Consider the following 24,259-nt stretch of genomic DNA (forward strand, 5'->3'; position numbering starts at 1 on the left):
AGGACTTTAGCCACAAAAGAGAAGAGAAATATCATTGACTTGTCTTTGGTATTTGTGCTAGATACACATGGATTGATAATTTTTTATATCATCCCAATTATCCTTTTTTCAGTAGCAATAAGGTCCATCTTCCCCCTACCCCCAATATTTGTCATCCTTTCCTTTTTTCAGATCCTTAACAGAACTCAAAATTATACTATTGCCAACATGTACCTCCTCTGTTTTTGTGACCTAGCCACACTGCTCATCCTGTCTTTGTTTTCTTCAGTGCCATTTTTATTTACTCACAGTAAGAGCTGTGATGTTAGAGGCCAAATTTGGCAGCTACATTGCCATTGATAGAAAAAATAGTTTTCTATAGAAATCTTGACAGATCTTTTCCATTTTTCATTTTTTCATTGACCTTCCAGTTCAATATTTGGTATGTTGTTGTTTTTGTTGTTCAGTTGTATCTAACTCTGAGACCCCGTGGATCTCTGTCCTTGGTGCTCTTTGCAAAGATACTGGAGTGGTTCACCATTTCCTTCTCCTTGGATCACCTTTATGTCAGAACTCTCCACTATGACTTATCCATCTTGGGTAATCCTGCACAGCATAGCTCATAGTTTCATTGAACTATGCAAACCCCTCCACCATGACAAGTCAGTGTGATCTGTAGGCAAACAGAGGTTAAGTAGCTTGCCCAAGGTCACACAGCTAGGAAGTTTCTGAGGCTGTGCTTTAACTCAGGTCTCCCTGACTCTAAGCCCAGTGTTCTATTTATTCCCTGGGCCATCTACCTACCTCTAGTATTTGGTATAATCTGGCCTAAACCAATTCATAGGATCATAGTTGGGTCTCTTGCTAAACTTTCTGAAAATTTGTTTTTTCCTCTACTTCCTGCTGTTTTATAAGGCAAAACTGCTCATAGTCTTCCATCATCTTCTATTAGATTTTGCAAATGAGTTTGTCCCTCTAAACTGATGTTGAACTTGGCTGTCACATCTCTTGTAGAGAGATTAAGTGTTTTCTAATCCTTTTTGGCCTTTTCTTTGTGGTAACTGATTTATTTCAGTTAAACTTCCTTAGAAGATTGTAACAGTCTATGCTGATATTTGTTCTGTTATCCAGTTCCCATTTTTCAGCATCAGCAGCTTGCTTAAGTAAGTCAGGTTGTAGTTGAGTCAATTTTATAGCTTATCTTCTCATTGTTATCTAATATAAGAGCAAGTATCTAATACTTGCTCAAATCAATTACTAGCGTATTATACATAGACTATTGAGATTTAGAAGTGGCTACCACATTGTTTGCTAACTAGTCACCAAACACCAAAATATAATCAGTTTTACTTTTTATTATGTTACTTGGCACTTTTCATGTCTGACACCTCCAGTTTTCATCATATAGGTGCAGTGCATCTTCTATACAATCACAAAGCCTTTGCTTCTGCCCTTGTTTCTGCTCCTAAATCTAGCATTCTTCCCATCATCCTTCCCTTTGTACTGATAACACAATTAAAGCAAAGAAGGATTTATTTTGGAGACCCTTACTACAGTTGTACTGCCAGTGGCTGTTTCTCCAGCTGCCTGCCTTCTAACCACTCTTGCTCTCTTTTTCTCCTCCTAGCTGTGGGTGAACCAGGAAGACGGTGTGGAGGAAGGAACCAGTGAGGTACAGAATGGGCACCTGGACCCCAATGCTGACTGCCTCTGCCTGGGCAGGTCACTGCAGAATCGGGACCAGATGCGTGCCAATGTCATCAATGAGATCATGAGCACCGAGCGTCACTACATCAAGCACCTCAAAGACATATGTGAGGTAAGCCAGGGATACCCCATAGGTGGCAGAAGGGCATAGATTTCCTGAATGGGGGCATCTGGGCTTACTTACCAGCCCTACCTTTCCTTTTTACTTGGAATAAGACATTCTCATTTCCTGGAGGCAGTGGTTATAGTGGAAAGAGCCAGAGGACCTGGGTTCAAGCTTCAGCCCTACCAAGTCTAGGTGTGACTTTGGCAACAAAACCTAACTTCATTGATCCTTAATTTCTGCCTCTATCTGGGGATAAGAGGTAAGAGACAAGTCCTTTTTACAATAAATTGTTGTAGAAATGTGAATTATCATTATTCTCTGTGCCTCATCTTCCTCATCTGGAAAATGGAGACAATAATTACCCTTGCCAGGAGCAAATGTGCAGGTCCATCTGGGACCTTGGAACTCCTCTACCAGTGTGATCTCTCAGGCCAAAGGTCATATATGAGCTAAGAGCTTACTCTGGAATCTGGCTCAGGAAACCACAGCTCTGTTCCAGGGGCTTCTTTCCTCTCCACACCTTCCCTATGTGATGAATGAAAAGCCTGAGAGACAGAGTTTCTGAGTAATTGATAATTTATTGATTAGGCTAGCTAATAAGCAATCAATTGATGGTCATTTTTTTCTCTCAGTAACCAAAGACAAAACCATGGGGATACTTTTGGAAAAATCGGTGCCCCTGATAAATGAAAATCAACCCTGATTGGTGAGCAATTAATGAGGGGGTAGACATATTAATGAGGAGGTGGGCTAAAAGTCTTCAGCCCCTTCTACTGGGAATGTGACTTGATCATGGGACTCAGCCACCTCCAGCAATCTGGACAAAGGAATCCACTTCTATCCAGAATACTCTGAATGGTTTTCTCCTTCATAAGCTGGGTTCCCCTACACTCCAGTGGAAGGGTACAATGATAGGGGCTCCTTCCCTAAAGGCTCGAATTCACCTAGATTAGATTCTGTTTTTAATCTAAACAGAAATATGGTCTTCTAGTTGGTTGGGTCCTGCCCAAGATCAAGGAGCAAGTACCCAGAGGATTTGGGTAATCTCATCTATCAACAGTGTCCTTCAGAGACTGACTGACTGATCTATAGGAACTGGTTCCTGAATGAGGAAATAGGAAAAACCTCAATCCTAATTTAATAATTGGATACTAATACAATAGAGAAATAATCACTTCCCTCACCTGCCTTGGCCTCTATCTGCATATCTCTATAGAGAGAGACAGAGCTACATTGGGAGCCAGTAGGCCCCAGTGTGAACCCAGACAGGCTCCTTCACTTGTAACCTTGAAATCCTGTGATCTGGATATTCAGTTAGGGACCTATGCCATTCAACAGGGGATTTTGGACATGAGGACTGGCACAGTGACCCAAATCCCCTGACCCAAGTATTTTTCTTTTTCTCCCCAAACTGCCCCCTCCTTCCTCTTCTAGGCCTCTGCTTCCTTTTTTTCTAGCTAGCCAATGGTTAACAGTCCCTGTTTCTTGAATGCATCCCAGTTTGCAATAATCTGATCCCCAGGCACCTTTCTATGGTTCTAAATGACAGGAGACTCAATGAGCTCTATTAGTAGAGGGAGTTTTTTCTCTAAGACTTCCCTATACTGATGAAATCACAGGTTGCCCCCTCCTCCATTTGTTGTTGGGATTTTGTTTCTGTTTTGTTTTTTCATTTGTTATACATTCTTTTTTTTTAAATTTTGAGTTCCAAATTCTCTGCCTCCTTCCCACACTCACTGAGAAGGCAAGCAATATGCTATCAATTATACATGTGAAGTCATGCAAAACATATTTCCATATTAGCTATATATTTTTTTTAAAAAGCAAGAAAAATAAAGAAAGTGAAAAAATTATGCTTAAATTTGCACTTGGAGTTCATCAGTTCTCTCTCTGGAGGTGGATAGCATTTTTTCATCATGAGTCCTTTGGAACTGTCTTGGATCACTGTATTGATTAGAGTAGCCAAGTCTTTCACAGTTGATTATCATTATAACATTGCTGTGAGTGTGCACAATGATCTCCTATTTCTTCTCACTTTACATCAGTTCACATACGGTCTTGCCATGTTTTTCTGAAACTACCCTCCTCCTCATTTTCTACACCACAATGGTACAATCATATGCCATAACTGGTTTAACCATTCCTCAATTGGTGGGCATCCCCTCAATTTCCAATTCTTAGCCACCACAAAAAGAATTGCTATAAATATTTTTGTACATGTGGGTCCTTTTCCCATTTTTATGATCTCTTTAGGATATGGACCTGGTAGTGGTATTGCTGGTCAAAGGGTATGCACAGTTTTATAGCCTTTTGAACATAGTTCCAAATTGTTCTCCAGAGTAGGTGAGTCAGTTCATTAGTGTGCCAATTTTTTGATCATCCCCTCCAGCATTTGTCATTTCTGACAGGTGTGAGGTGGTACCTCAAAGTTGTTTTAATTTGCCTTTCTCTAATTAGTAGTGATTTAGAGCATTTTTTCATATGACTATTGATAGCTTTGATTTCTTCTGACAATTGCCCATTTATATCCTTTGACCATTTATCAATTGGGGAATGGCTTTTATTTTTATAAATTTGATTCAGTTCTATACTCAGCATATATTTGAGAAATGAGGTCTTTATCAGAGAGATTTACTGTAAAATTTTTTGATATTATTTCATTGTGGTATCTTTTAGCATAATGTAGTTTCCCCGATTATCTTTTTTAGTTAGGTCTGCTTTTGCTTTTATTTTGTCTGAGATCATGATTGTTATCCCTGCCTTTTTTACTTCAGCTGAAGCATATTAGATTCTGCTCCAGCCCCTTATTTTTACTATGTGTGTGTCTTTCTGTTTCAAGTGTGTGTCTTGTAAACAGCATATTGTTAGATTCTGGTTTCTCATTTATTCTGCTGCTTCCATTTTATAGGTGAATTCATCCCATTCACATTTTCTAACTGTATATTTCCCTCCATCCTATCTTCTCCTGCTTCTTTCCCCTTCTCCCCTGTCCTTCCTCAAAAATCTATTTTGCTTCTAACCACTGCCTCCCTTAATTTGCCTTCCCATTTATTCCCCCTTCTCCCTTTCTCATATCCTTTTTCTTCCTGTTTACCTATTGGGTAAGATAGATTTCTATACCCAACTGAATGTGTGTATATATTCTTCCCTCTTTGAACCAATTCTGATGAGAGTGAGGTTCAAGTGTTGCCTGCTCCTCCTCCATTTTCTCCTCCAGTGTAAAAGCTCTTCTGTACACACCTCTTTTATGTGAAGAAGCTTTCCCCATTCTACATCTCCCTTCCCCTTTCTTCTAGCACATCCCTCTTTCTCACCTCTTCATTTTTTTGGGGAAATCATTCCAATCTAATCAACTAAAACCTATGTCTTCTGTCTATGTAACCTCCTGTTAACTGGCCTAATAATTTTAAGGTTCTTAGGAGTTACATGTATCATCTTTAGAATGCATCATATTGGAATATCAACAGTTTAACTTTATCATTGAGTCCCTTATGATTACTCTTTCATGTTTACCTTTTTATGCTCCTCTTGATTCTTGTATTTGAAAGCCAAATTTTCTATTCAGCTCTGATCTTTTCAGCAACAATGCTTGAAAGTCCTTTATTTCATTAAATATCTATTTTTTTTTCCTGAAAGAATTACACTCAGTTTTATTCAATAGATTATTCTTGGTTGTAATCCTAGCTCCTTTGTCTTCCTGAATGGTATTCCAAGTCCTCTGCTCCTTTAAAGTGGAAGCTGCTAAATCTTGTGTAATCCTGACTGTGGATCCATTATATTTGAATTGTTTCTTTCTGGCTGCTTAAAGTATTTTCTCCTTGACCTTGGAGCTCTGGAATTTGACTGTAGTATTCCTGAGAGTTTTCATTGTGTGATCTCTTTCAGGAGGTAATTGGTAGATTCTTTCAATTACTATTTTGCCCTGGATCTTAACTATTGGGACAGTTTTCCTTTATAATTTCTTGAAACATGATGTCTAAGTTCCTTCTTTGATGATGGCTTTGATGTAGTCCAATAATTCTAAAATTATCTCTCCAAGATCTATTTTCTGGGTCACTTGTTTTCCCAATAAGATAGTTCACATTTCTTCTATCTTTTCATTCTCTTGACTTTGTTGTATTGTTTCTTAATGTCTCCTGGAATCATTAGCTTCTACTGGCCCAATTCTAAATTTTAAGGAATTATTTTCTTCAATGAGATTTTGTACCTCTTTTTCCATTTGGCCAATGCTGCTTTTTAAAGAGTTCTTCTCTTCAGTGGATTTGTCTGTCTCTTTTACCATTTGGCCAAATCTGTTTTTAAAGGTATAATTTCCTTTTGTTTAAGTTTATTTATTAATTTTTAGTTTTCAACATTCATTTCCAAAAAATTTTGAGTTCCAAATTTTCTCCCCATCTCTCCCCTCTCCCACCCCAAAACGCTGAGCATTCTGATTGCCCCTTCCACCACTCTGGTCTCCCTTCTAACACCCCTCCCTTCCCTTATCCCCATCTTCTCTTTTAACTTTAGGGAAAGATAAATTTCTATACCCTATTACCTGTATTTCTTATTTCCCAATTGTATGCAAAAACAATTCTCAACATTTGTTCCTAAAACTTTGAGTTCCAACTTCTCTCCATTCCTCCCTCCCCACCCATCCCCACTGAGAAGGCAAGCAATTCAAAATAGGCTATATATGTGTAGTTTCACAAACAACTTCCATAATAGTCATGTTGTGTAAGACTAACTATATTTCCCTCCATCCTATCCTGCACCTCATTTATTCTGTTCTCTCTTTTGACCTTGTCCTTCCCCAAAAGTGTTTACTTCTGATTGCTCCCTCCTCCCATTTGCCTTCCCTTCTATAATCCCCCCCCCGCCCTGCATATCCCCTTCTCCCCTACTTTCCTATAGTGTAAGATAGGTTTTCATACCAAATTGAGTGGACATGTTATTCCTTCCTTGAGCCAAATGTGATGAGAGTAAGCTTCACTTTTTGTCTCTCATCTCCCCCCTTTTCTCCTTCACTGAAAAAGCTTTTTTTTGCCTCTTTTATGAGAGATAATTTGCCCCATTCCATTTCTTCCTTTGTCCTCCCAATATCTCACCCCTTAATTTTTTTTTTTAGATATGATCCCTTCCTATTCAACTAACCCTGTGCTCTCTGTCTGTGTGTGTGTGTGTGTGTGTGTGTGTGTATGTGTGTATAATCCCTCTAACTACCCAAATACTGAGAAAAGTTTCAAGAGTTACAAATATTATCTTTCCATGTAGGAATGTAAACAGTTCAACTTTAGTAAGTCCCTTATGAATTCTCTTTCCTGTTTACCTTTTCATGCTTCTCTTGATTCTTGTGTTTGAAAGTCAAATTTTATTTTCAGGTCTGGTCTTTTCATCGAGAATGCTTGAAAGTCCTCTATTTCATTGAATGACCATTTTTTCCTCTGAATTATTATACTTAGTTTTGCTGGGTAGGTGATTCTTGGTTTTAATCCTAGTTCCTTTGACTTCTGGAATATCATATTTCAAGCTCTTCGATAACTTAAAGTAGAAGCTGGTAGATCTTATGTTATCCTGATTGTATTTCCACAATACTTGAATTGTTTCTTTCTGGCTGCTTGCAAAATTTTCTCCTTGACCTGGGAACTCTGGAATTTGACTACAATGTTCCTAGGAATTTTTCTTTGCAGATCTCTTTCAGGAGGTGGTTGGTGGATTCTTTCAATATTTATTTTGCCCTCTGGTTCTAGAACATCAGGGCAGTTTTCCATGATAATTTCATGAAAGGTGATGTCTAGGCTCTTTTTTTTGATCATGGCTTTCAGGTAGTCCCATAATTTTTAAATTGTCTCTCCTGGTTCTATTTTCCAGATCAGTTGTTCTTCCAATGAGATATTTCACATTATCTTCCATTTTTTCATTCTTTTGATTTTGTTTTGTAATTTCTTGGTTTCTCATAAAGTCATCAGCTTCCATCTGCTCCAACCTAATTTTTAAAGAACTATTTTCTTCAGTGAGTTTTTGAACCTCCTTTTCCATTTGGCTAATTCTGCTTTTTAAAGCATTATTCTCTTATTGGCTTTTTGGACCTCTTTTGCCAATTGAGTTAGCCTATTTTTAAAGGTATTATTTTCTTCAGCATTTTTTGGGGTCTCCTTTAGCAAGCTGTTGACTGTCTTTTCATGCTTTTATTGCATCTCTCTCATTTCTCTTCCCAATTTTTCCTCCACCTCTCTTACTTGATTTTCAAAATCCTTTTTGAGCTCTTCCATGGCCTGAGGCCATTGCATATTTATTTTGGAGGCCTCTGATGGTAAGCATTGTTCTTCCTCATCCAAAAGAATAGAAGGAAATACCTGTTCACCAAGAAAGTAACCTTCTATAGTCTTCTTTTTTTTCCCCTTTTTTGGGCATTTTCTCAGTCAGTTATTTGACTTTTGAGTCCTTTGTCAAGAGGAGGGTATACTCTGGGGACCTGTAAGTTCCCAGTTCCTCCAAGGTGGCACAATTAATTGAAGCTCTCCTCTCCTGTCCTGCACACTGGTCTGGGAGCAACCAAAACCTTTTCTGCCCAGAATTTGAGAGTAGCAGAATTTCCTGTCCAGAACCACGTCCAGCTCAGCTCCTCCTCACTCCTGGCCAGGCTCGAGGCTGAGAGTCAGATCAGCTGCTCAATTCTCCCAGGGACTTTAAACAGAGGTGGGGCCACCACTCAGGGCTGAGACCCAGATCAGAGGCTCAATTCCCCAAGGGGCTTTAGGCTGAGGGCTCCACAAATGGGGCCAGGGCTTGGTGAGGACCCTGCTGTCTTCTCACCCAGTTGAAAAAGCGCTCTCACTGACCTTTGAAGTTGTCCTTGGCGTTTGTGGGTTGAGGGAACTGAGAACTGCCGCTGCTGCTGGGGATTCCACCCCTGAGGCCTGTTCCAGTCCTGTTCCTCCCAGTGCCATGCAGCCAAGGCTGAGCTGCACTCTGTTCCATGCCCCATGTGATAGACCTTTCCTGTAGGCCTTCCAGGCTACCTTGGACTGGAAATCTCTTTCACTCTCTCGTTCTGTGGTTTCTGCTACTCCAGAATTTGTTGAGAGTCATTTTTTTACAGGTATTTTATGGGCTATGGGGGAAGAGCTAGAGTATGTATGTCTTTCTACTCCGCCATCTTGGCTCTACCCCTAAAGGTGTGATTTTCTTCATATTGTACTGCTTTTACCAAACTGTTAATTCTCTTTTTATAATTTTCTTGGATCACTCTCATTTCTTTTCCTAGTTTTTTCCTCTACTACTCTTATCTTTTTCTTTAACTTCCAGGAATTCTTGTTGGATTTGGGTTCAGTTAGCATTTTTCTTTGATGCTTTGCTTTTAGCTGTTTTCACTTTGTTTCCTTCTTCTGAGTTTATGCTTTGTTCTTCCCTGTCACTGTAGTAGCTTTTCATGGTCAAATTCTTTTTTTTTTAAATATTTGCTCATTTTCCCAGCCTATTTTTTTGACTTTGAACTTTAGGTTAAAGTTGGCTTCTGCTTACACTGTGCCAAACTCAAGGCTTTTTTATGTTGCTGTTTTAAGAGCCATTTCTGGGAGTCTGCAAGTTTTTGGTATTTTCAAGGTGGTGTGATCTGGGGAGAGGTGAGGTCACTGCTCTCCTGGTCTGTGCTGTGGTCTTTAAACAGAAAGGGCCCCTAGTCCCTTGCAGCTACAAGTGTTAGTGTTCCTCTTAGCCCTGGAACTGAGACCAAGGCCCCTGTTCCCTTGTGACTGACCACAAATACTCCTTTCCACCCTGGAAATGTGACCCATAACTATATATAGGCAGTAACGTTGTAGATCAGTGCCAGCTGGACTCAGTGCTAGCAAAGGATCCCCTGTAATCTCTTTTTGACCAGTTGTCCAACCCCCTCATCAACTTTGGGCTGAGAGCCCCTGAAGCTGCTGCTGCTACAGCCTCTGTTGCTGCTACCACATGTAGCAGGCTCTGTATAGACTTCTACCCTGGTGTCACATACTTCTCCTGCTGACCTCTTAAGTTTCCTTAGGTGGGAAAAATGTCTCACACTGACCTTTTGTTACCTCTGCCACTCCAAAATTTAATTTGAGGTGTTATTTTAAAGTTGTTGGGAGAGTTCAGCTGGGTGGCAATCCCTAATTTGCCACCTTGGCTCCACCCTCCATTGGTTTTTAATTACTGGAGTTCAACTGACTTCTAGGATTCTGGGATGGAGTCTGACCTGTTTACAAAGGAGAGAGAGGAGTTCAGCTGGTTGGCTCTCCCTGGGTAGCTCTTTGTCAATGTGTTCTTCCTTCCTGTTTAGGGTTACTTGAAACAGTGCCGGAAGAGGCGGGATATGTTCAGTGATGAGCAGCTGAAGGTGATTTTTGGCAACATCGAGGACATCTACCGGTTTCAGATGGGCTTTGTGCGTGACTTGGAGAAGCAGTATAATAATGAGGATCCGCACCTTAGCGAGATTGGGCCCTGCTTCCTGGAGCATGTGAGTCCCTGTGGGTCCACTCACCTTGAGCTGAGTGGAGAGGAGAAGTAGGGGGCTCAGGAGACTCAAGAGGGTCAGGCCATACTCATTCCTGGCCTACATTTCAGACCTGCCCAGCATGAGACAGTAGCAAGTGGTTCAAACTTGGACCCAGCCAGGCTGGGGATAATGGAGTGGTAGTGGGGACTGGCCCCATTTCCCAGCTCTCTTCCCCATTGACCCTGTGACCTTGAGCAAGTCCCCTCCCTGCTTTAGATTTCTCTGTGAAATGGGGCCACAGTTGAAGCAGCATAGGATAACATGCCGTATATATGACCCCACACCCCACATAGTCCAATAACTTCTCCAGACATTAGTTTCCTAACATGGTTGAACAACAGTACCTTGAACGTCCTTTCCAGCTCAGAACAGTGGCTTAATGAAACAGAACCCTAGAGGGAACCAAGAATCTAGAGGTCTCCCTGTAAATATTTCCCCAACCTCATCCCTGCCCCTTTTTAAGACACCTGGGCAATGGCCAGCATCAGCCCCTATCAGTGCCTTGCCCCTCATGGCCACTTTCAGGACAATTTGGAGATGGTGTCACTATAGTCACTATAGTACCCCTTGATCTCCTCTACTAATGTAGAGGGTCAAATGGTCTGGATGACCTCCTGTTGCTAATAACCCCCAAAGACTCTCCATTTAGCTTGAGCAGGCACTATTTGACTGGATATTGACCAACCTAATGACTTTGTTCCCAAAGCTGTCTTTCCTGAGCACTTGTAGACTGGCCATGATAAGTGGGGCCAGACACAGTCTGGGGATCCTTAAACCCCAAATTCAAGTTGAACAGATACTTGGTGTGCAGGCCAGGCTCACAGTCTAAGGGGGAGGGGGATTAGAAATGTATGTGTACTGCTGCAGTATACGTGCACTGCTGTGGTATAGTGGCTGGAGCACTTGGTTTGAAGTCAGGAAGATTTACCTCTGACACTAGCTGAGTCACCTTGGGCAAGTCATTTCACTACTCTGGGCCTAGGTTTCCTTCTGTAAATGAGGGGGAAGCTTTAGAGGTGCCAGTGAAAAGCAGGCAATGGCCTCTCCTCTAGGACTTCCAATCCTTTGTTTTGTCCTGGGGCCCCCACCCCTTAGGCAGTCATTCTAGTGATGTCCATGGACCCTTTCTTCAAATCAGGTTTTTACATGCATAAAATAAAATACAGAGGATTGCAAAGGAAGCCAGTTATATCAGAAAATATGTGTTTTTCAAAGCCAAGTTCATGGAGCTCAGGTGAATGGACCTTTGGGTACTATTCCTGCAGGAGCTGTGCAGTAGGAGGCAAACAGGAAGGTAGTCAGGAAGGAGAAAGAGGAGGAGGAATGGGTCTGGGGCCAAAGCCAAGGCCAACCTAACTGGCCTCTCCCAGCTGCCTTAGGGCTAAAGGGCATTGTGCCCACTTAGCCTAGATGAGCTGTGTTGGTGGGCCCCTAGAAAGGAGAAAAAAAAGAAGAATTCAGCAGGCACCATCAAGGGGAGGAGGATTCTCATTGCCCTGACAGTCTAAACCCCTCTGGATGACTTGCCCCAAGTCTAGATGGAACCAGAGGTCCTGGGTTCCAATCCTGCCTCTGCTCATTTCTCCCAGTTTGCCCTTGGGCCACTCACTCCCCTTCTCTGGGCCTCAATTTCCTCCTCTGTAAAAGGAGAGGATTGGACAAGATGGAGTCCAACTGTCAAAGCCACCTCTCCATCCCAGTTTCTCCCTTCTTTAATCTGCCCCTCAGTTTCCTTTTTATTTTTTAGTGTTTAAAAAAAGAGCCTTTGATATCCTTTGGACAGTTCCAAGTCAGGTTATCATCCTTGTAAGAGGAGATTTGGGGGGTACATTAAGTCAAAAGAATCCTGAATTTACAGTCAGAAAACCTGTTTTTTCAAGAGTCTTGGCCTTGCCATTTTTTCCCCACCTGGACTTGGAGCAAATCTCTTCCCCTCTCTGGACCTCAGTTTCTTTCTCTGTAAAATGAAGGGCTCAGACTAGTGACTTCTGAGGTCCCTTCCAGGTCTAGTCCCTTTCCCTCTCTGTTTCCAAGGGGCTTGAACTCCACGGCCTCTGAGGTCTTTTCCATCTCTGTTGTTCAATGAACCTATGATCTGAGGGCATTATTGCTTGAAGACAGGGAGTGGGAAGTGAACAAAATTGTTTTTCATGCCCTTGACCCTGAGGATGCAGGTATAGTCTTTTCAGCATATTGACCTGGTGTTACCCAGAGTTCTGGGGCCCAGGTATGACTTTCCCAGAACTCAGCCCAGAGACCTGTGGGCATTTCTTAACGTGTCCTTTCTCTAGGAGGGATGGTCTGGGGTGTGTGGGGGGGGGTGTGGAGGTTCACAGCCTTTGAGGGTAGCACAGAACTCCTATGAAGGAATTGAGTGCAGCTGAAGGAGGTATCAGTGGGATCTTCAGTGTAGCGCAAGATTTTTCATTGAGGCCCTTTCTTTACCTTTTGCATCATGGACCCCTTTGGTAGTCTGCTGAAGCCTGTGCATCCATTCCTAGAATTATATCTTTAAATGAATAAAATAAAATCTATAGGGAAACCAGTTTTATTAAAATACAGTTGTCAAATATTTTTTCAACAACTTCAGGCACCACCAGTTAAGAACTCATGCTATAGTAGTATGAAGAGTACTGAAATGGGTAGCTACAAATCCTTGAACAAGCCCCTTTCCCTACCTGAGCTTCAGTTTCCCCTTCTGTACATTGGAGGGGGTTGGACTACTTGACCTCTAAGGTCCCTTCCCAGTACACTAATTCAAGAGCCTCCTCCTACCCCTGCCTTGTCTCTTTCGCCCTGCAGCAAGATGGCTTTTGGATCTATTCGGAATATTGTAACAACCACCTGGATGCGTGCATGGAGCTCTCCAAGTTGATGAAGGACGGCCGTTACCAGCACTTCTTTGAAGCTTGCCGTCTGCTGCAGCAGATGATTGACATTGCCATTGATGGCTTCCTCCTGACCCCTGTGCAGAAAATCTGCAAATATCCACTACAGCTGGCAGAACTCCTGAAGTACACAGCCCAGGACCACAGGTAAGCTGCCTGGCCTTGGCAGATTGGCAGCCTACTAGAGTACTACCACATTTCAGGACAGTAGGTGCGAGGCCCTGCTCCAAGTAGAGCCACTTTGGGGGTAAAGTGGGAGGCTGTGAGAGATAATTTAGGAACACCTGCATTCTAGTGCTAGCTCAAGCTGTGGGAGCTTGGGCAAGTTGATCTCCCTTTTTGAGTTTGTTTCTTCCTCTGTTAAATGGGCATCATGATGGCAACACTGCCTGCCTCACTGAGGAGTTAGGAAAATCAAATGCAACAATGTGAAAGTGCTTGAAAAAAGTGTAACATAAGCATGAGTACTATTATTACTTCCATACCCTCTACTGCTGTCTAGCCTGTTTGACCTTGGGTAAGAAACTTAACCTTACAAGATCATTGTTTCCTTTTCTGAAAAATGACTGAGTTGAACTTTAAACCATGGGTTTGTAGTCAGAAAACATGAATTCAGATCCTAGCTCTGTTACTACCTGTGTGACCTTGTACAAGTCACTTCAACTTTCAGGTCCTCAGCTTCCTCCTCTATAAAATAAGGGAGTTAGAGTCAGTGGCCTCTGAGGTCTCTTCCAGCTCTATATCGAAGATCCAATGTGTAACCTTGGGCAAGTCATTTAAATCTCAGCCTCAGTTTCCTTCTCTATAAAAGGGGGGCATTAGGTGGACCTTACAGTTCTGTTTTCTGTGTTCTAAGACTTCTCCCTGCCCTGACATTCTATATATTAATACCCCTCCCAGCCCTGACATTCCCCTTTCTAAGGCCCCAACCCAGCCCTGACATTCTCTGTTCTAAGGCCCCTCCCAGTCCTGACATTTCATGTTCTGAGTTTCCTCTCATAGGTTGGACATTTTATGACCTAAAGTCCCTCCCAACCTCTATTCTAAGGTTCCTTCTGTCTCTGACATTCCAAGAGCCTTTCTAGCTCTGACATTGTGTGTTCTAAGGCCCCTCCCAGCTCTGGCATTCTTTGAGTACATGGGATCAAGTCTGTGACCTTGGTACTGTACTGTACACTACTTTGAGCCAAGCTAATCAGCTCAGACTAAACAAGCCAAGGAGAAGGAGATGTTTCTCTTCTCTCTCAGCCTCCTGTCTGATTCTCATTAGGCCCACTGCCTGCTTTCCTTTGGACCTATTGTCTAATTTCCTCTGGGCTGCCTTTCAGTACTGGACATTGAAGACCCCTGTGATTTGATTTATGTGAAGGAATTGGAATCCTTCATATTTTCCCTCCCCACCTCCTCCTGGCAGGCTCCAGCCCCGTGACGTGTCAGCCCTCCAGCATTCTGTTGTCATTGTGACCCAATGTTGAAATGCTCTGCATAGAACCAGACCACTGAGGCCTGGCCTCCCCCTGTCACCCACCAGAGCAGAGAGCTCTTGAGTGAATTTGGAGATGCTTACATCTCCCTTGAACACAAGCAGCTCAGAGCCCAGCTTGAAGGCATCCAGGAACCTGTATTCCTCCACTACTTGCCTTGTCTTCTTATGGAAGATGTGAAATGAATCTGCCTCCTGGTCTGGGACGCAGCATGGTGGAGGAAAGACCTTAGACCTAGGGGCCAAAGGAGCCCAGGTAGAGTCCTGGTTCTGCCTTTCTGGTTGCATGGCTCTGTCCGGGGTGCTGGCCTTCTCTGGGCTCCAGCTTCTCCATAAATAAAAGGACAGGCTTGGGCTAGATCATCTCAAAGGTTCTCTAAGCTCCCTCTGGCACTGCATGTTCTCAGTTCCACAGCTTCTAGCTGATCTTTTCACCTGGAAGGTTTTTTTTTGGTTTGTTTGGGTTTTGCTTTGGAGAGTTCCCCATTTTCCTTCACCTGATCCTATTGAAAATGTTACCATCTTTTCTGGTTTCTGTCTCTCTCTCTCACTCTCTTTATCATTCTCTCTGTTTCTATTTCCCTCTATCTCTGTATCTCTTTCTCTCTCTATTTCTCTCTGTTTCTTTCTCCCTCCTATCCCTTTCTCTGATTCCTATTTCTGTCTCTGTCTCTTGTCTTTTTCTCCCTCTCCTCATCTCTCTCCCTCCCTTCCCTCTCTCTCTGTCTTTCCCTCCCTTTTCCCTCTCTTCCCCTTCCCCCTTCTGAGTGCTATTACCTTTACTCCCTGCCCAAGCAGTGGCTGCTGGTCACTCCCTTCTCATTCTCCCTTGGGTGGCTAGGCAGGCCATGATGACTCATGGTGGAAGCTGTCTGAAAGGCGGTGGTTTATAGAACTATGTAGCAGAATTAGTCAAGGTCAGGCCTGGACTCCTGCCTGAGGGACTGTCATGGGCCCAGCCAAAGAGAGCTAGCTCACTCTTCTTTAGTCAGAACACCTAAGTGCAAATATTTCCCTTCACTTTTCTCCTCCGTTAAATGAAGTTGTCCTACCTGGCCTCTGAGGTCTCTTCCAACTCTAGGTCTAGGATTCTCTAATCCTATGACCCACCTTAGGGCACTGAAGTTGAAGTTAGAAAGACCTGAGTTCAAATCCAGTCTCAGATACTGGTTGTATGACCTTGGCTTAGGTCCCTTTTCCTCCCTGGGTCTCAGTTTCCTCATCTGTAAAAGACAAAGTTGCACCTGATGGCTTCCAGTGTGCTTTCCATCTCTCGGTCTAGAATCTTATAAATGTGTTTTTCAGGAGGGGACTCATACTCATACCTCCTAACAGCAACTTGAGGCTTCAAGAGACCCTCACATCCTCCAAGGCTCCATTGGCCAGCAGAGTCCCAGCCCCAGCTGACCCCGCTGAGCCTGAACTAACAAATACCACTTGAGAAGCAAAGATTTTGAAACCTGGGTGAGACCTTAGACATCATCTGGCCCCAACATGAGCCCCCCCATTGGTGAGAGGGAGACAGTGAGCCACAAAGAAGGGATAGGATTGGCTCACTGTCTTCTAGCAGGACTCGTGTCTGAGACCTACAATTCTAACTGCAAACCTTTTTCTCCAGTCTGTTCAAGGCTGCCTCAGGGACTTTATAGCCTAGTCCAGGGGTGGGGAACCTATAGCCCTGAGGCCACATGTGGCCCTCTAGTTCCTCAAGTGCAGCCCTTTGGCTGAATCCCAACTTCACAGAACAAATCCCTTCATAAACAAGGATTTGTTCTGTCAAACTTGCACCCAGTCCAAAAGCCACACTCAAGGACATAGAAGGCCCCTTGTGCCTGGCCCCCTGGTAGTCCAGACATTTGAAATTACCCCAGCTTAAGTATGGGCAGCTAGGTGACACTGTAGATGGAGTTAGACCTGGGGTCACAGTAGGGGAGCTGTCTAGGTCCAAGTGTCTGTACTGATTGGGCTCTGGAGTCCTGGGTGGGTGGATGGTTGGATGAAATGAAGTCAGGCTAGAGGGCTCAGTGATGGAAGTAAGTAACCATGGCAGCTAGAGGTGCAGACAGAACTCTATGTAAAGTTAGTGGAGCAAGCTGTTCTCAACTTGAGGTGAGGTCAAGCCTAAGGAACAGAAAGACTCAAAGGGCCAGGAGTGTATTGGACCAGGGTGGAAGAGATAAATAGAATGGAACCTGGTCCTCAGGGCAAAGGAATTAGCTAGGGAGAGGGAAGGTGAAGCAGCCAGACTATATTTCCTCACCTGCTGGTCACACATTTTTACCCATTTTTTTTCCACCCATAGAGGAAAAAGTATAGGTGGGAAGGAAGCAACTCTTATATTTAGAAACTGATTTTGGGGGAGAATGTGGGGTGTATCCTCCCCCAGGCCAATCAGTCTGAGCCTCAGGGAAGAGTACAGGGCTTCATATCCCCTCTACTCTTTCTGGCCGCCCACAAGACATCCTTGTTCCAGGATCTGCTGAGAAAATCCAGATGTTCCAGTTGCTATAGGGACTGTAGAGGCAACCAACTGGAGTGGGGGTGATATTCATTCACATCATTTGGGCTGTGTTAGGGAAGGGAAGAGAATTTGGCAAGAAGGAATGCTGGCTAGCTGCCCTCCCTTGCCATTGACCCTGGGGTGGTGGGAGAGTGAGTGGCTGGGACTTGGGGAGCCAGCTGCAGCAGGCTCCAGAGAGCCCTTGTGGGGCTAGCTTCAGTCTCCCATCAATCAGGTCTTAATTCCCAGTGGCTCAGGACTCAATTTGCTGCTAGGGCTGGAGGACTTCCTCCAGATGTAATGGTCCCAAGTCTTGCTTGCCTGCTCAGCCTATGTTTCGCCCATCTGTGTCTTTCCATAAAGCCCCTACAGAAGCAGAAGGGGGCAGTCCGGAACCAAGGGCCATTTTTCTATTGCTCTTTGTTTCATGGGCTCTTCATTCAGTGCCCCATCCCAGGGAGATAGGCTTTGCATGTCAAGAGCTGGACTGAGTCCAAGGAAGCAGACTTGGTCTATAACAGGGCACAACCTAGGAGAGCCCACTAGAGATTATACTCATTGTGTACAGCTCTCTGAAAGTCACTGAGGAAAGAGAGGAAGGCTTGGTAAAGGAGCCTGCATGAAGAATACAGAATTAGAATTAAAGTCTTAGAACACAAAATTAAAAGTTTTAGAATACATAATTAGAATTAAAGTCTTAGAACACAGAATTAGAATTAAAATCTTAGAGCACAGAACAGAGAATGTTCAGACTGGCATAGACCTTACGAGCATGGAATGGCAGAGCTCAGAGAGCCAATAGAACTGAGAATATCTGAGCTAGGAGAGGCCTTAGAATGTAGAGTGTTAGACCTACAAGGGACCTTAAGAGGTAGAACATCTGAGGTCAGAGAGACCTTAGAACATTGATTGCTAGGGCTAGACAGGCCCTTAAAATAAAGTATGCCTAAGCTGAGAGGGCTCCTTAAAACAAGGATTGGCAGAACTTGGAAGAACCCTAAAATGTAGACTACGAAAGCTGGGAGAAACTTTAGAACATAAAATATCAGAGCTGGGAGGGAATCTTAGAACACAGAACAGAGAATGTTAAGACTGGGAGAGATCTTAGAGCATAGAATGGTAGAATTAGCAGATCCCTTAAAACAGAATGTCAAAACTGGGAAGGATCATAGAACCTAGAATATTAGAGCATAGAGGGCCCTTAGAACAGAAGATGTCAGAGTCAGAGACCTTTTAATGTAACCCCTTCATTTTACAATTGAGGAAACTGAAGCCCAGACTGTGTAAAAGACTAGAGTAAATGAAGGTGTAAAAGGTTACAATTGTGAGTTAGCTGCAGAACTGAGTCTAAGACCCAGGTGTGCTGTTTTCATGCCCTGTACTGTTCCCTGATCTGCCATGAGATGGCAGGAGCAGCAGGAGAGGGGTTCAGAAGGCTGAACTTCCTCCTACCTGCCCGGTCCTAGAGGCCTGTGCCATCCCCCCATGGAAGGTAATGGCTGCTCCACCTTGGCTTTGGGTCTTTGCCCGGTACAAGTTTGGAGGGCCAGGATAGGGCCCAGTCTCTCCTCAGACTTCCAGAGGGAGGTGGCAGGGACACTGTAGGAGTGTAGGGGGTTGTATCTGCTGTTTCTCTTCTGGTCCAATGTTCTTCTTAATTTAGTCTGCCTTCTAGCTCAACTGGGAATGGTTTCTTGATTTTTGGGAGTATCCCTCTCCACATGTGTTGCCAACTGGCCAAATACTGTTGTACCTTTCATGAATTCTGACAAAGAATACTTCCTCCCTCCTACTTGGCCATGAGGCATAGAACAATGGTATCAAGCTGAAATAGAAATAGATCCCTGTAGGCCACATAATGACTTAGAAAACCACAAATTAATATTATCTATGTTTACTTTGTTAAACATTTCCTGATGACATTTGAATCTAATTCCCCTGCACTACTGAGCAGTGAGGTAGGTAGGGAGATCTGGCTTAGGTAGGGAGAGCTGAATCCAGGAGAATGGAAGGAATGAAGACTGCCTTTGAGTTCCCCATGTTTAGGGGGCCTGGGAGCTCCCCCTTGGACAATGCTTCCTGGTAATCCCTGTGGCCAAGCTACTCTTTCCCTAGTCTTGTCTGTAGGCCGGGCTGAGAAGGGGAGCTCTTTTCTCTGGCAGACATAATAGAGGGACCCAAGGTGGGACTGGGGAAGTTACTGAGACAGGGTGGGGGAACCTACAGCCTGGAGGCTACATGTGACTTCGAGGCTGCAGGCTTCCCACCCCTGTTACTGAGAAGTCACCATAGAAGGCCTCAGAGGAGTTGAGATTGACTCCCAGTGAGTACTAGTTGGATAACTTCTGGTGATGTCATAACCTCTTGGGACCTCAGTTTCCTCCTGGGGAAAATGAGGACCTTGGATGAGTTGTTTATGAAGGTCCCTTTCAACTCTAGAGCCATTCTCCTCTAGCTGGAGGAGAGAGCCCAGAGCAGAACCCTGCTGAGCTGGAGGACATAGGCATTGGAGACCTAACCTTGTATTTCACAGAAGAGGAAATTGGAGGCCCCAAGATGTTACACAATTTGCCACCATCACATATTCACTCATGAGTACCAGACATTGTACCAGGGAGTCAAAGACAAAATGAGACAGGGCCTGCCCTCATGGACCTTCCTCTCCATCAGTGTGTTTAGAAGGATACGCCAAGCACATGGCTGGTCGAGTCAGGGCTGGAAGCTAGGCTCTCCCATTTCAAGTCCGGGTCTCTTTTCACTGTTGCTGCTGCTTCTTTGATTGTGAAAACAGCTGAGAGACATGTTTCTTCTCCTCCTTCCCTTCCCCCCACTCCCCACACTTGCCTGTTGGCCCCTTCACCCTTCTCAGAGCTGGAAGATTACTCTTACTGACACTGCCCCATAGTCCTGCCTGGAGTGTCTGTGATTTCCACAGTTCTCATCGAAGTTGGCGGCTGAGGCAGCTGATGGCTCTGCCAGCCTGTGCCCTCCTGAGCGAGGACAGTCACCTGGGACTTGCTGAAAGAGAGAGGCAGGCAGCAGGGACAGTGGGGCCAGTCAGTCTCCATGTCACCCACTCCCATCTTCCTTTGTCTCAAAGGGCCCCTAAGCGGGGGCCAGAGGTGGGGAGGGTATTGCCTTTTTTTCTACTTACTGTCTTACTTTCTCTTAGCCTCAATTTCTTCATCTATAATTTAATGGGACTTGTACTAGATCAGGAGTGGGGAACTTGTGACCTTGAGGTCACATGTGGCCATCTAGGTCCTCAAGGGTGGCCCGTTGACTGAACCCAAACTTCCCAGAACAAATCCCTTTAATCAAAGGATTTGTTCTGTAAAACTTGGACTCAGTCCAAAGGCTGCTCTTGAGGACCTAGAAGGCCATTTGTGGCCTCAAGGCCCCAGGTTCCCCATGCCTGATCTAGATGGTCTATGAAGTACCTCCCAGCTTCTGACATTCTCTGTTCTAAGGTCTCTCCCACTTCTGACCTTCCATGTTCAAAGGGCCCTTTACAAGTCAGGCCTTCTTTGTTCTAAGATCTCTTTCAGCTCTAAGTTTCTTTGTCTCAGGCCCCTTGCAATTCCATTGTTGGGTAATCTAAGACCCCTTAGAACTCCTTCTGCCTCCAACATTGTATGTTCTATGTTCAGAGGTCCCTCTCAGCCCCCCAAATCCTCCCACTTCATGGACATGACTTAACATGCCCTGCCCTTCCCGTGTCTTCACAGTGACTACAGGTATGTTGCAGCAGCTCTGGCCGTCATGAGGAATGTGACCCAGCAGATCAACGAGAGGAAGCGGCGGCTGGAGAACATTGACAAGATTGCCCAGTGGCAGGCCTCAGTCTTGGATTGGGAGGTAAGTTCCTCCCAGAATTGATTGGAGTTGGACCCAGAAATAGGCCTAGCCTATCCCTAGACAGGGGTGGGGGGAACCTGCGACCTCGAGGCCACAGTGGCCTTCTAGGTCCTTGAGTATGGCCTTTGGACTGAGTCCAAGTTGAACAGAACAAATTCTTTTATGAAAGGGATTTGTTCTGGGAAGTTTGGATTCATTCAAAGGGTTGCAGTTGAGGACCTAGAGAACCACAGGTGGCCTCGAGACTGCAGGCTCCCCACCCCTGACCTAGCCTGTCGGAAGGCAGAGAAAAGAAGAAATGCAATGGGGATGCAGTCTAAGGGCAGTGTTGAAGCTAAGGAGGCAAGTGAGGGATAGTAATGGGGTCTTTAAAGAAGAAAGAGAAGCTGCTTCATAATCATAACTTTCTTCTCTAGATGTAGATGTATCCCCATTTTACAGATAAGAAAACTGAGGCACAGAAAGAGAAAGTGACTTTCCTAGAGTCACGTTGCTGATAAAGTATGAGAACCAAGATCCATACCCAGGTCCCCTAAATCTTGAGTCATCTTTTGTCATAGAATTATATAATTCCAGAGTTGGACCTCAGAAAGAGGACTGACCCTGGAGCCTGAGGGCCCAGATTCAAATCCTATCTCTGAAGATTTTTACCACTTCCTTCCCTTCCCTGAGCCTTAGTTTCCTCCTCTGTAAAATGAGGAGATTGGACAAGATGACTTCTGAGGACCCTTCCAACTCTAGATTTAAGATCCTATGTGTGACCTTGAGCAAATCACTTCTCTTTCCTAGTCCTAGTCACTTTCTCCCCTGTAAAAATGGCCTAGATGCCTCAAGTCCCTTCCAGCTCTAGGTCTGGGATCCAAGTATGACCTTGGGCAAGTCACTTCCCCTGTTTGGAGGAGGAGGGGATGTAGAGAAGATGTGTACCAGAAGAGTAATGTCAAACTCAAATAAATAGAAACAGATCCCTGAAGGCCACATAATGACTTAGAAAACCACAAGTTAACATTATCTATGTTGTATTGTATTTTTCCTTATTTTGTCAAACATTTCCTGATAACATTTGAATCCAATTCCCCTGCACTAACAAGAAGTGAGTATGATAAGACAATATTGAAATGCGCCGTTCTCAGAGATGGTTGTCTTGATCTATTAATGCTGATGGCAGCCATGCAAGAGACCTCTAGTAGAGTGCCCTTGAGATCTATGCTTGGACCTGTGCCATTTAACATCCTTATTAATGACTCAGATCAAGGCACAGATGGTACACTTAACAGATTGACAGATGACACACAGCTGGGAGGGAGAGCTAACATACCAGATTTCAGAGTCAGGATCCATAAGGCTCTTGACAGGCAGAACATTGGGTGAAGCTAATACGATGAAATATGGTAGGGATAGAAAGGAAAGTCTTTCACTTGAGCTCCAAAATCAGTGGCATAAGTAGAGGATAAGGGAAGTGTAGTGAGTTAGAACCTGGTCTGTAACTGATCTGGGGGTCTCAGTGGACCTCAAACTCAACCTGAGTCTACAGTGTGAGGTAGGAGACAAAAAAGCTATTGTGTTCTTGGGCTACATCAAGAGAAGCCTTAGTTTCCAGGAATAAGGAGGTGACAACCCCTCTCATCAGATCATGAAGCATTGTATCCAGTTCTGAACATCAATGTAGAGGGATTCAATTCTGGTTGCCCCCAGAAGGTAGAACCAAGAGCAACTGGTATTTAATCTCAAGAGAAGCTTCATGAGAATTTGAACTGTCCCCAAGTGGACTGAGCTTTCTCCCAACATGGTGGGCTCCCCTTCCTTGGAGGCCTTCTGGGAGAGGCTGGACAGCCTCTTATCAAGTTGGTCATGGCAGAGATCCTTTTCCTGTGTGATTTGGATTAGGCAACCACTGAAGTCCAGTTGTCCAATCCTCTGTGATTCTGAGTGCAAACTGAGCTATTGGGGCCCGTCTTGCTAACTAACTTTTGGGGTGTCTGGGAATTTCTCCAGACACCCTAACTTTGCATATAAAATAGCTGGGAAGATCACACTGGCCTTTACAGACAATTTGCAGATGTCGATTTAGAGCTCGCTCTTGGGGTCCAGTTGAAATTTGACGCTGTTCCACTCGAGTGTCTCATTTCTCGTCTTTCTTAACAGCAGCATGGTCTAGCGAAAAGGGCATTGAATTTGAAGCTAGAGGCCCTGGCTTCATACCCTGTCTCTAGGACTTAACTTTGCCATATTTCATCCCACATCGACAGACTTTGAATTTCCTCCTCTGTGACATGAGTGGTATTTTAAACCAGTGGTTCAAATAGGAACTGCACAGCATATCAACTTAGAAAACCACACATTTACCATAAGCTCAGTTAAATTGTACTTTTCTTTATCTTGTTAAACATTTCCCAATTTTACTGCTGGTTCTGTTCTCACTCTCACTGGCTGAGAGAGAGAGTCTGTCACCTCTGGTACAGATGACCTCTGCCATCTGGGTCACTTCTAAAACTTTATCCTGAGGCTTCTCACTAACTCTGGGACTTCCTGTCCTCATTCTTTTCACCCCCACACTTTTATTGTCTCCACCTCCCATATATGAGAGACATGTAGGATTGGAGAGGAGCCATGACAATTGAAGACAATGAAAGGATCCCGGGGTTGACCAGGGAAGGCTTTCCTTACTTTCTGCCTCCACCCTCTCCCTCTAATTCACTCTTCTTACACTGCCCACCTCATCTTGTTTCTGTGTGACCTCCAGGCTTGTGTCCTTCTGCCCAGATAAATTTCGATCTCCTCTCCCTGACATTCAAGGCCCTCCATAATCTGGTACCACCCTCCCTTTCCAACATTAGCTCATATTACTTTCCTCCATTTGCAATCTGGTCAAATTAGACTCTTTGATATTCCCCAGATGGAGTCAATATTTTTCCTGTTACTGTGCCTAGAATCTCCTCGCTCTATCCTTTTGGTCCACTGCATTTCTTCTCATCCTTTGCTCACTGAATCCCTGCCCCTCCATGAAAATCCAGTTCAAAACCATTTCCTGTAGGAAGTCTTCTCTGATCACAACTCTGTCAGTAATGCATCCTCCCTCCCCTTCTCTGGAGAGTACTTTGTACCTCTTCAAGGCCCCTGTGTTGTAACATGGGATTCTCTACTTATCCATCCTTTTATCTTGTCTCCCTACTAGATTATGAGCTCCATAAAGTAGGAACCATTGGGTATCTCCATTTTGTATCTCCCTCCA

The 24,259-nt window shown here is 44.2% G+C and overlaps 1 protein-coding gene across 6 annotated transcripts in view; it reads left to right on the forward strand.

Annotated features, from left to right (window-relative positions):
• The window catches only part of ARHGEF9 (Cdc42 guanine nucleotide exchange factor 9), a 379,846-nt gene that overhangs the window by 324,029 nt on the left and 31,558 nt on the right, over positions 1-24,259 (forward strand). For all 6 annotated transcript variants that reach the window (XM_072626502.1, XM_072626505.1, XM_072626504.1 and 3 more), the window contains 4 exons: positions 1,607-1,798; positions 10,080-10,259; positions 13,101-13,333; positions 20,898-21,027. In XM_072626502.1, coding sequence (XP_072482603.1) covers positions 1,607-1,798; positions 10,080-10,259; positions 13,101-13,333; positions 20,898-21,027 — 735 coding nt within the window. The remainder of the gene's footprint in view (positions 1-1,606; positions 1,799-10,079; positions 10,260-13,100; positions 13,334-20,897; positions 21,028-24,259) is intronic.

The sequence above is a fragment of the Notamacropus eugenii genome, chromosome X (assembly GCF_028372415.1).
Source record: "Notamacropus eugenii isolate mMacEug1 chromosome X, mMacEug1.pri_v2, whole genome shotgun sequence".
NCBI classification, from domain to species: Eukaryota; Metazoa; Chordata; class Mammalia; order Diprotodontia; family Macropodidae; genus Notamacropus; species Notamacropus eugenii.